The following is a 12,572-nucleotide window of genomic DNA, read 5'->3' as shown; positions in this document are numbered from 1 at the left end:
AAACAATTATAATATCGTTTGTTTTTTGTTCTTTATTGGGGAAATAACGCAATTTATTTTTAGTATGTAAAGGTTCATACAAAACTATAAGGTTTGCTATGATGAGTGAAAACTCTTACCTTTCAGATACATATACTTCTCTGAAGAGGAAAAAAACATTTGTATTCGGCCAGTACAGTTGCTAAAGTGAAAGTAAAATAGCAGAACAATGCAGGAGAGATCAATAGAGCAATAAAAAGTAAGTTATGTGGGAAGAGGTGCGGAGCAATAAGGGGGTAAAAATTAGAAGCAAGTACCAGATCAGAGGAAAAGAAAGATTTGTGAGTCAAGAAAATTAGTGAACGTCAAGAAATGAGGGAGAGAAGCGGCAGATCGAGAATGATTAGGGTCTTGTATTGTTTTCATTATTTCAGTCCTCTTCACAAATAGTTATATTCTATTTTCTATCAAATGCAATTTCCTTGAATTCCTGATTTTATCTAATTACCTCTGCCTTAGCGAAGCCGGAGGTATTGTTTTCAGTTGTGTTTGTTTGCTTGTTAGTCCGTGAACAAGATATCTCAAGAAGGAGTGGCTGTATGGTGAGTAGCTTGCTTACGAACCACATGGTTCCGGGTTCAGTCCCACTGCATGGAACCTTGGGCAAGTGTCTTCTGCTATAGCCTCAGGCCGACCAAAGCCTTGTGAGTGGATTTGGTAGGCGGAAGCTGAAAGAAGCCTGTCGTATATATGTATATATGTGTGTGTATATATATATATATATATATATATATATATCTGTGTGTGTGCGTGTGTGTGTATGTGTGTGTGTATGTTTGTGTGTCTGTTTTGTCCCCCCCAACATTGCTTGACAACCGATGCTGGTGTGTTTACGTCCCCGTAACCTAGCGGTTCGGCAAAAGAGACCGATAGAATAAGTACTAGGCTTACAAAGGATAAGTCCTGGGATCAATTTGCTTGACTAAAAGCAGTGCTCCAGCATGGCCACAGTCAAATGATTGAAACAAGTAAAAGAGAGTAATGGCTGGATAGATTTGGATGAAACTTTCAGGTATTGTTTGGCCTCGTGACTGGCATGAACTGATTAGATTTTGGGATAGATCTGGTACTAGACAAGGATTCTGGATAATTTTTCCGCTTTTCTTACTTAATCTTTGAGAACAGCTAGGTTCATTTTTAGTATTCTTGTTTGTGAGAGCAGTTGAGTTTATTTCAGATATTCTCATTTTAAAAATAATCTCTGGTTAATCATTGAGAGGACATTGGTGTTGCTTTGGCGGAGGTTTGCGCTTTCTGAATGCTCTTGTTTTTAATATAGTTGTGAGACCAAACCTGGAAGAAAATTGAATTTTCAGTGTATTATTTCACATTCAACACTTACACCTTAATGTCTTGTCAAGAAGACAATAGAAGTGCCAAAGGGGCTTCCTATTGTTGTAGTGTGGTTCAGGCAACAGTTGGCCTTAATCTAACATCATTTCTATCCAGCAGCAATGCTGCTACCATCGCACAGTTTCTTGATAAAATAATCCCATGCAGAAAGCTTTATGTAGTCACTTGACCTGCTGGAAAATAACAGCTCACTTTCCCTCAAACTGTACCAAAAAGATAAAAGACAAAGTCATCCCTGGTGGAATATGAACACAGAATGTAAAGAGCCAGAAGAAATGTTCTTAACCCTTTAGAATTCAGATTATTCTATCAAATATAACACTTATTTATCCACATTGTTTTGAATTTATCCAGCATTATCTTGTAGCTTTTGAGATTTCGATTGTGTGACTGTATATTTTTTAGACTAACATTGTAGGGTGGGTGTGAGAGGTTGGATATGGTGAGTTTAAACATTTTATCCAATGTGCTAATGATTCTGCTAGCTCACTGCCTTAGAGTTGATAATATTACAAGATCGAGGTCAAAGGTTCTAATTCTGTGGATAAAACTCTACACAAGTGATGCCATATACTATTAGTTTAAAGAAAAATCAGTTTACAATAAGTTTATCATTTTCCCAAACAATAAACAAGTCTCCAGAACAAATACTGCAGAAAATTTCATTATTTTTTTCACAAACTAAAATTTTCTTATAGACAACTATATTTAATTCTTTTCTAAACTGTTTTCCCTTCCTGAGGCAAAGATAAAAATAACAGATTATAACTTTCAGGTTAGTGGTGGTGACAAGAATATAGTTTTCAAAGGTGTTCTTTTCTAAGACAGCAGCTTGAGTACTATCTGTATGGATGTGGACGCTACACCATCTTAAGAATCAAACATTTCAGAAAAAATACAATTTCAAAAGAAATTATATAAGCCACGATTACTATAAACTTGCAGCTATCTCATGTATGTATGTATGTATGTATATATGTATGTGTGCATGTGTGTATGTATGTCTGTGTGCGTGCATTTGTTCGTGTATGCATGCTTGTGTGTGTGTGTGTGTGTGTTCATTTCTCTTTTTAATTTAGAATAAATTATGACCAGCCACCTACTTGGTAGCAAGGTTGTGAAAGGAAGCATCTTGTTTTGTTCACCATCCTTTAAATCTTAAAAAAGTCTTGCAGATTTTTATTGTCCCAGGAATGGTGATCATTTGTAGTGTATGGATTAAGGATTTACGTTCTCTCCCCTAGAACCAAACTTCAGCCATATTTGGTTCCTTACAGGTCAGTATGTATCGTGAAGCTGAATGTATATCTTGAGTACTGGAATTGCAAACTCCTTATTAATGGTCAATAGATGTCTTTTTTTTCTTGTATCTTTGTCCATATGTATGTATGTTTGTATGTATGTATAGGGTGGTTGCTACAAAAGGGGAAAATTTGACTCTTATTGTTTACCTCAAATAGATCTTGTGAAAATATATATTGGTATTTCATGGATTTTCCACTTTTCTAGTATGTATGTATGTAAGTATGTTTGTATGCATGTATGTGTATATATATATTTATATATATTTATATATATATATATATAATCATCACCATTGTTTTTGTATCTGGTTTGCAAGATTCTTTATGTGAATTTCTGTATTGAAAGAAATTTTGTTGCTTAGAGATAGTCATTGTGCCAATATTATTAACACATGCACTGGTTCAATTCCACTGCTTTATTATTAGTCAATTGTTTAAATATCCAACTAACTAATCATTTGTTTAACTTGGTTAAACAATAAGTCGTTTTTCTTTTTTCTTTTTTGTCAAAGCTCTTTTGTTGCTATTTGCAAACTTTTCAATGCAAATAGCCACAAAAGAGCTTTGACAAAAGAAAAAGTAAGTCTTACTGTTCAATCAAGTTAAGCAAACAAACAGTTAGTTAATTGGGTATTTAACCAATTGACTAACACTTTGCTTATAACTGTCCATCAGTGTTGATGATGATAATGTCCTCTAGGAACCTTATCCTACATTTTTTTGAGTTGATAGATGTGAAAACAATCCGATCCTGGAATGGCATGTTGTTGAATACAGATGACAAGGGAAGTGGTCCATTATTTTGTTGAAGAGTCTGAGATGACATTGATGTTGCTTTTCCTCAAGTTTCTCACATTGGATTAGCTCAAAGTGTGCAGCTCCTTCATCACAGAGGGAGCACCAGGTTTGCCGGTTCTGAGCAAAGTGTTCAAATTGTGTCGGCTGAATGTTGCAGGAGTGGAATTGAACCAGGCATGTGTTAATAATAAAGACTCACCCTAGATACAACATCATCACCATCATCATCATCATCAACAACGTTTTTACATCTACTTTCTATGTTGGCATAGCTTGAACACATTACCATGGTCTAAGTCTAATCTTATTGGGTGCTGTTGTTTACATAGACTGATACTCTGATTGATTTCTCTGGCTGGATGCTCTTCTTGTCACCCAACACTTTATGGAATATACTGGGTGTGTTTTTCATTGCACCAACACTACAGAAGTAAAATAAAAGGACACAAGATGAAGTGCTGAAGACTGATCTGAAAATGCTGCATCTCATGAAGTTACAGATCATGTGATTCTTGATTGAACTTTGTGCTACATTTGTCACCAAAAATTTCAAAGAAAATTAGGGCTAAATGGTCATCTGAGGGTCCTTGGTAGAAATACTATTAAACCTGTTACAAACATAAGTCTGCAGTAAGAAAGTGATTTTACATGAAACATGAATTGATCATATATTTTGCATGGAAAGTGAATTAATCATATATATGGCAGTGCCCCAGCATGGCCACGGCTTTAGGGCTGAAACTTAGAGAATAAAAGAATGTATGTGTGGTCTACATACACATATACAGAAATACACATTCACACATGTGTGTGTGTCTTCCATATGTACCTTCCTTTCCCACTGCACCTTTTTTGTCTTTAAACAATGTGATTGTTGATGTTAACAGCTGCTTTGCTATTTCTATTGTTCTCAAGATAATGTAAAACCTTTCTGTGGCCTCTGTCTTTTTTTTTTTTTTTTTTTTTTGCATTTTTTGATGTGACCCAGCCAATTATCCCTTTAAATTATTGCAAAGAAACTCCTGTCAGAGTCCTGAATGTTTGTGGTAACCTACACAGCTCTGACTCACCTTGCTTCCAGGCAAGATTTTGTTTTACTGTCCTAAAAACAAGTATTAAGATATGACAGGCATCCATTGTAAATTTTCATTTCGTATTATGTTATTTATTTACTTATTTATATATTTATTATATTTATCCAAGCCATAATTATGTACTGTTTAAAATGTTTGTGGAAAAGAGTTAAACTGACTATTTATTAAGATGATACTCTCTCTTTTTGTGTTTAAGCATCATATGAACAAAATATTACACTTGCTGATTGTACTTGGGTATATTTAGTAAAAAAGGGACAGAATACTATTTGAACACCACAGAATGGTAGCAAAATCAGTCTGGTGTGGCAAATTTCCTTTTTATTACTTATCAGATTCTCTTTCTCATTATGGAATTAAACATCATTAGGGCTTTTGTGTATCTTCTCTATTTGGCTACACTTTTGAAACTTTAAAATTAAGTGAAAATATTCAAATTTAGAATATTGATGTAATTTATCATGCTGAATCTCAGGGCCTAATTCACTGGTTCCAGAAAATTATTTTTTAAAATGTTAGAGAGGTTTAAAGTTTGATAATTTTTTACCCAGTTAGAAAACAAGATTTGGAAATTGTCATTTTGTACGTGACTAAATTCGTAAGACGACAAAACAATAATGTCAACATTGTAATGATAGCACATGTTTAAAGCATTTGATAAGCAAAAAATGACCCTCAAAATGAGTAAACAACACATATTTTGTACTTTTAAGCATTCAGTATGTATTTAATGTGAAAAAATGAGTAGACAACACATATTTTGTAGTTTTAAACATTCAAGAGGTGAGTACCAAAAGTGCAATGTAAAAGATCCAAAAACAACAACAAATGGGTACAAGCAGGAAAACACAGCATAAAGTATCAGTTTGTAAACAAGAGTTCCAATGCTTGGCTTGTTACAATGTAAACAGGCACCTATATGTCTGTGGCTTTTGATTGGCTAAAATTACCCAAAATTTGCAAACTCTAAAAGCTATTAACCGCTTATTTATTGATTTATGGCAAAAATGAATTTATGTCAATAATTAGCATACAAAACTACATCAATACACCAAATTTGAAATCAGCTGGAACAAAATTGAAGAAATCGAAAAGTAGCAGCAAAACAGAAAAGATCTACTTTTGCAGCAGCCTGAGTTAAAGATTAAATGCATCAATTTCATAACTTGTCAGGCTTTTCTCTACTTTATGAGGCCTAAATTCGCAACAATACTGGATACTTATATGGATACTACTCCATATGTTTATTTATTCATAATTCAGTATGTTGTATTGGTAGTAAAAAGGATAAGGACTCCCTTTGGCCATGAATGATCATAGGATTGCACCTATAAAGATACCCTCTGAGGCACAAGTCCGGGCAAGGTTGTTTATGGAAGACTAGCAGTTGCCCATGCATACTAGTCTCCCCTCTCCACACCACCAATATTACCCAAGGGAAAAGCAAAGGCCAATACAGCTTGGCACCAGTGATGTTACAACTCATTTCTAAGGCTGAGTAAACTGAGCAACGTGAAATAAAGTGTCTTGTTTCAAGAGCGCAACACATAGCCCCATGCGAGAATTGAACTCACTACCTCATGGTTGTGATCCCAACACTCTAACCACAGAGCCCAACCTTGTACTATAGTTTAAACAAATTATGTCACTCACATGTGTACATATGTATGAGTGTGAGTATATATGCATATACATCATCATCATCATCGTTTAACGTCCGCTTTCCATGTTAGCATGGGTTGGACGATTTGACTGAGGACTGGTGAAACCGGATGGCAATACCAGGCTCCAATCTAATTTGGCAGAGTTTCTACAGCTGGATGCCCTTCCTAACGCCAACCACTCAGAGAGTGTAGTGGGTGCTTTTACGTGTCACCCGCACGAAGGCCAGTCAGGCGGTACTGGCAACGGCCACGCTCGAAATGGTGTCTTTTATGTGCCACCCGCACAAGAGCCAGTCCAGGGGCACTGGCAACGAGCCAGTCCAGGGGCACTGTTATTAATCCTCTTGTTATTAATCTTACCTCTGTTGCTTATGTATGTGTGTGTGTGTGTGTGTGTGTGTGTGTGTGTGTGTGTGTGTGTGTGTGTGTGTGTGTGTGTGTGTGTGTGTGTGTGTGTGTATGTGTGTGTGCATATTCATATTTATTCTATAATTAAGGATAATTTGAATTGTTCCCAAATAACAACCTCGTTGTCCATTTATTTATAATGAATTATTTAGTCTCTTTAGAGTTTAGAAATATTATTAATTATTTGTTTTAGTTATAGGTGTATGTATGTGTGTGTGTGTTGTATATATATATATATATATATATATATGTGTTGTGGAGAATTAGTTATAATGGTACACCGCTCCCATATGACGAGTGGAATTAACCAGTCACTACAAGGTGACATCAGCCAGTATCAAGACAATACGTATAGACTGTGTTGATAGTTGTGTGTGTGCTGAGATAGTAATTATACTGTGATACTGAGTGAACGTTATAATGATCCAACCCCTTGAGGATAATAACACTGTATGACTGGGGGCCATACAGTGCCAGATAGAAACATTCTATCAACGACTTTGGGATATAACAGTATCAGTCAGAGCAACAACCATCATACAAAGACAGATACAACAGTGAGAAAAGAGTGCTTTATAACAGTGGTGATGAGGATAAACCAATGCATGTGGAATTAACAGAAACTCGAAGAGGATTTAAACAACTCACGAGAAATTGATAAACTCGACAAGGATAAACAAACTCACAAAGATTTTGTTGCGTAAATTTTAAGAAAAATCATAAAATTATGAGGATTTATTGGCTGGTTTGCTTGAGTTGCAAAAACAGCAACAACAACAGTTGAAAGAGCAACAACAACAATTAATATTACAGCAACAAATGCTGCAATTACTGAAGGCATCAGGAAAGCTAGAAAAAGTGTTCTTGCCAGACAACGAACCTGACAAAGCATACTACAGAAGATATGAGCAAATCTTCAAGAAAGTATGTAAAGATTGGGACGATGAGATGAAAACTCTTTTAATCTTGAGAAAACTGGTACCACAGAACATGAGCGATACAGTAATTTTGTACTTCCAAGAAAAACATCTGACACAAAGTTTGATGATACAATAGACATATTGTGTAAGATTTCCAGTGAAAAAAAGCTCCTTGTTCAACACATGCTGGAAGTGTCTGAACATAGAGAAAAATAGTAATGAGAACTACATCACATATGCTGGCAGAGTAAACAGGGAATGCAAGAATTAACTCCAGATACGTTCAAATGCCTGATTTTTTTCACAGGGACTATCTACCAAAAAGGACACAGAAGTCCTTCTTGCAAAGCTGGAGCAAAGCCAGGATGAAACCCTGCAAAAAGTGTCTGAAGAATGTGAAAGTATACTTAAATTACAACATGACACAGGAAATTGAACGTAAGGATTGTTTCCAAGTAAAACCGTGGTTTATTTAAATTTAAGTGGCTTCTCTTCAGAGTTAAAGTGACTCTTGCCATATTTCAGCAAGTGGTGGATGCAATGCTGAGTGACTGAGATTTCACTATTACCTATCTGGATGATATTTTGATAAAGAGTGAGTCACAGGAGCAAGACTTTGGAATATTAAAAGAGTATTTAGAAAAAGAAGTGAATACAGGTTCAGATTAATAGAGAAAAAGTGTGAATTTTTGCTGAAAAAAGTCAAATACTTAGGACAAGTAATTGATGAAAATGGACGCAAACCAAATCCGTCAAGGACAAGCCAATAAAAAATATACCTACTCCAACAAGCATTACAATGTTACAAGCATTTTTAGGTTTGGTGAACTATTATCAAGTCTACATTCCAGACATATATAATATAAGGGTTCCACTAAATGAGCTGTTGAAAGTCATCCATTGGCATCATCATTTTAACATTACTTTTCCAGTATGGAAAGCGGACATTAAACAATGATGATGATGATAATGTACTTGGGCATAACAATTTTTATTTTAAAAAGAGTGTTCCAAACTTTTGGTCACGATTGTATGTATTACATTTGTTTTGTTTTCAATTTTTAATTTTTCTTTTTTTTTTTTTTAGCAACTAATGCTGCTTTGGTGATAGCAAAGGAAACTATCCTCAGTAAACATATCCCAGATCAAAGTGGGAGTGATGGTCAGATCAAATATCATGTTTATGGGTAAGATAAGCTTTAAATGTTTCTGCATTTACTTGTATATCACCAATAACCAACTTTGCCAATTCTAACGTTTTCCAATCCACTTCTTTCATACCTGTAATTGGTGGTTCACCGGGTTTGAGAAGACCTACCAATCTCAACAAAAGTGAGGTCCTAAAAACATTATTTTTATGTCTATATCCACAACTCGGACCTGCCTTTCTTCTCACTTTGTCTTACTCAAGCCTTCCCCCATACCTTTATTTTCCTAACACCATTCCCTCCATCACTCTTCTAATTATGACACTATTCAGCTGCTGCAATTATATGAGAGCAGGACTATATATATTTCACCCACTTTTGTACTAAATTATCCCTCATCTCTCTCCCTGAAACTGCTTCTGTTCAACATCCATCCCTCCCACTATATTTTCCACTGATCACCCTTTGTATGGCACTGTTTACATCTGCCTTTCCCCTTAACTATATCTTTTGGCTACCATACCTCATTCTTAACACCCTCTTATATCTGTCATTGACTGCCCTACCACCTTCATTTGCCACTCACTGTATCCACCTTTACACACCCCTGACAACTATCTCTATCACAATACCCCCCCTCTCTCTCTCTTCCAGTACTCCACTTTTTCCAAACCACCCCCACCTCCACATCATCTCTCTATCCACATCTATCTATCTACACTTTAATGATACTGCTCTTCACCCTTTCTGTACTGCCACTTATCACCTCCTCCTTCTTGACCCACTAATTCTTTCACCTTCAATTATACCTGGTGGTGGCGGTGGTGGTAGTAACAATAACATTATTGTAAGTAGGTACCCCTCTAGATTTACATATAACTTATTACCTACTTAGAGGGGGATGATCTGTACAGATGCTTGACTTGCTAGAAATTTTTCTCAAATTATACCCTACTGTCTTAACCATTTTTTGCCAATATTTCAAAACTTTAGAAAGTTTTAGGGAAACATCTGTAACTTTGTATGTATGTATGTGTATGTATGTATGTAAGTATATGTGTATATATGCATGTATTTATATATATACATATGTACATACATATGTACATATGTATGTGTGTGTGAAGTATGTATGTATATATTAATGAATGAATGAATGAATTAATTAGTTAGTTTTGCTACATTGACCTGAAATCTCTCAATGTCATTCATATTAAGAGAATTTTTTTATCAAGATTTTAATTTAAATATTAACACTTTAGTAAAGCTGATGTTAGTCAGGTTGATATTAAAAGAGTTTTTAAAAGACAAAACTGAAGGACTCATGGGATAAATGTATGTCTGTAGAAAGATAAGAGGGATCAGGATTGAAATATCTTTCCTCTGATCTGTAACTCACCATAATTAACATCAAAATATCTTTGTCCATACAGTTGCATGTATATGTACAAGCCTTTTGAACAGGGAGACTGCCAACTTGGAACAATGCAGCCAGGCACTATTGTCATCACAGGCACTGCTATCAGAAAGCAAAGAGCCAGAAAAGATAGTGCAAAACATTTTGCCAAACCCTCCAACAGTTCCACCAAATGCCACTGCACTGCACTGCACTGGGGTGGTACTTCTAAAGGATAAAAGGTGAAGTTAATCTGAGAAGAGACAGAGATATGGAAGAAACACAATGGAAGAAATACTCAAAGAAACAAGCTAAACTAACAACATTGCCAATAAGCAATACTTATAAAGAAATAAATGAAAGTGAATATAATATTTTTGTATGTTCTTCAATGGCTGAAATTACTCTTTGACAAGGTAATTGTTAAATATGCGCATATTTTTATTTCTTTTAGGATGAAATTAACACAATTCTCATATGGCAACCCTTCCGTGAATTTCGTCCCTGGTAAAGGAACCAATTTCAAACTGTCTAATTTTCGCATCATACTTCAGGGAAAAATCCAAATAAGATTTTGGTAAGCTAATTTCGTATGTATTTTACCAGCACACACAATTAAACACAGGTATAAAAGCATACAAGATATTTTTAATATTACTTTGTTAATTTATTTATGGTGGTGAGGTTAAGAAGCTGGTTTTGCAACCCCATGGTTTCTGGTTCAGTCCCACTGTGTGGCACCTTGGGCAGGTATCTGCTACTATAATCCAGAGCTGATCACTGCCTTGTAAATGAATTTGGCACATGGGAACTATATGGAAATTCATGTGTATGTAGATATGAGGACGTGCCCAAAAGTAACTGGTTATGTTCTCTGTGGGACAAGCCCATTGTAGTTCAGGCTTCCACTGCTAGAAGGCACTTGATGTGATCCTCAACAGTGAGTGGAGTCGTACTGCTATGTAGTGTGTGTTTGTTTTGCAGTGATTCTCCCCTGTTTATCGATTTTTGCAATAGCTGAAATGAAGGAAAAGTGTGCTTCCATGAAATTCTGCTTTCTGCTGGGGAAAATGATGGCTGAAACAGTTGTCATGCTTCTAACAGCTTACGAGGAAGCTGCCATGAACAAAACACCAGTTTATATCTGGTTTCAATGCTTTAGGAATGGTCATTTGTTGGTTGAAGACCAACCTCAGTCAGGGAAACCGTCGACCTTCTAAATGAATGGCAACATCACAAAATTTATGAACTGATCTTGCAGGACCATGACCAAACAGTTGACGAACTTGTTGATATGACTGGTGTGTCCTGGAGTTCCTACCAACGAATTTTGAGTGAGAGATTGCGAATGAATAGAGTTGCAGCAAAAGTTGTGTCTTGTCTGCTCATGGAAGATCAAAAGCGGTCACGACTGAATGCACGTTTTGAAATGAAAAACACTTGGAAGGTGATCCAGAACTTTTTCAAAAGTCATCACCAGGTGCAGGAGTGGCTGTGTGGTAAGTAGCTTGCTTACCAACCACATGATTCTGGGTTCATTCCCACTGCGTGGCACCTTGGACAAGTGTCTACTACCATGGCCTCGGCCGACCAAAGCCTTGTGAGTGGATTTGGTAGACGGAAACTGAAAGAAGCCCGTCGTATATATGTATATGTATATATATATGTGTATGTATGTGTGTGTATATGTTTGTGTGTCTGTGTTTGTCCCCCCCCCCCACAACATCGCTTGACAACCGATGCTGGTGTGTTTATGTCCCCGTAACCTAGCGGTTCGGCAAAAGAGACCGATAGAATAAGTACTAGGCTTACAAAGGATAAGTCCTGGGATCAATTTGCTCGACTAAAAGCAGTGCTCCAGCATGGCCACAGTCAAATGATTGAAACAAATAAAAGAGTAAAAGGGAGTAAAAGAGAGTGATAAAAGCTGCTTTGGTGGCCCAGTAGGTAAGAGTGTTTAGAAATAGTAACATAGCACACAAGCAGAGGTTTCAAATCACTGCCAAGATTTACATGGTAGTCTTACTAAATGTTTTCATTTTCTAAAGCCTGTGCTCCAGCTTGGCCACAGTCAAGTGACTTAATAATAAAATACAAAAATAAAAGAATATATACATATACTTCTATATATATACACATATATATATACATACATATATATGTACACCTATATATATACACATATATACATGCATATATTTATACATATATATATATACATACATATATATATACACATATATGTACATATATATATACAAACATATATATACATATAAATCTACATATATATATATGTGTCTGTGTGTGTATATATATATATATATATATATTTATATACACATCCATACATATATATCTATACATATGCTTGTATACATACATATCTATACATATGCATGCCTACATATACATCTATATATGCATACATATATATATATATATATA

The 12,572-nt window shown here is 35.6% G+C and overlaps 2 protein-coding genes across 2 annotated transcripts in view; both read left to right on the top strand.

The window, feature by feature from the left end:
* Positions 1–10,723, top strand: part of LOC106884410 (lipopolysaccharide-binding protein) — a 20,425-nt gene extending 9,702 nt beyond the window's left edge. The window contains exons 2-3 of the mRNA XM_014935771.2: positions 8,668–8,767; positions 10,579–10,723. Coding sequence (XP_014791257.1) covers positions 8,668–8,767; positions 10,579–10,705 — 227 coding nt within the window. The 3' untranslated portion in view covers positions 10,706–10,723. The remainder of the gene's footprint in view (positions 1–8,667; positions 8,768–10,578) is intronic.
* A 749-nt stretch (positions 10,724–11,472) lies between these two features.
* LOC106882872 (lipopolysaccharide-binding protein) overlaps positions 11,473–12,572 on the top strand; it is a 35,871-nt gene continuing 34,771 nt past the window's right edge. Inside the window, exon 1 of the mRNA XM_052970732.1 lies at positions 11,473–11,623. Coding sequence (XP_052826692.1) covers positions 11,473–11,623 — 151 coding nt within the window. The remainder of the gene's footprint in view (positions 11,624–12,572) is intronic.

This window comes from Octopus bimaculoides, chromosome 1 (assembly GCF_001194135.2).
Source record: "Octopus bimaculoides isolate UCB-OBI-ISO-001 chromosome 1, ASM119413v2, whole genome shotgun sequence".
Classification (NCBI taxonomy): domain Eukaryota; kingdom Metazoa; phylum Mollusca; class Cephalopoda; order Octopoda; family Octopodidae; genus Octopus; species Octopus bimaculoides.
Note: the sequence above shows the minus strand (reverse complement) of the source record. Positions and strands in the feature narration are given on the sequence as shown.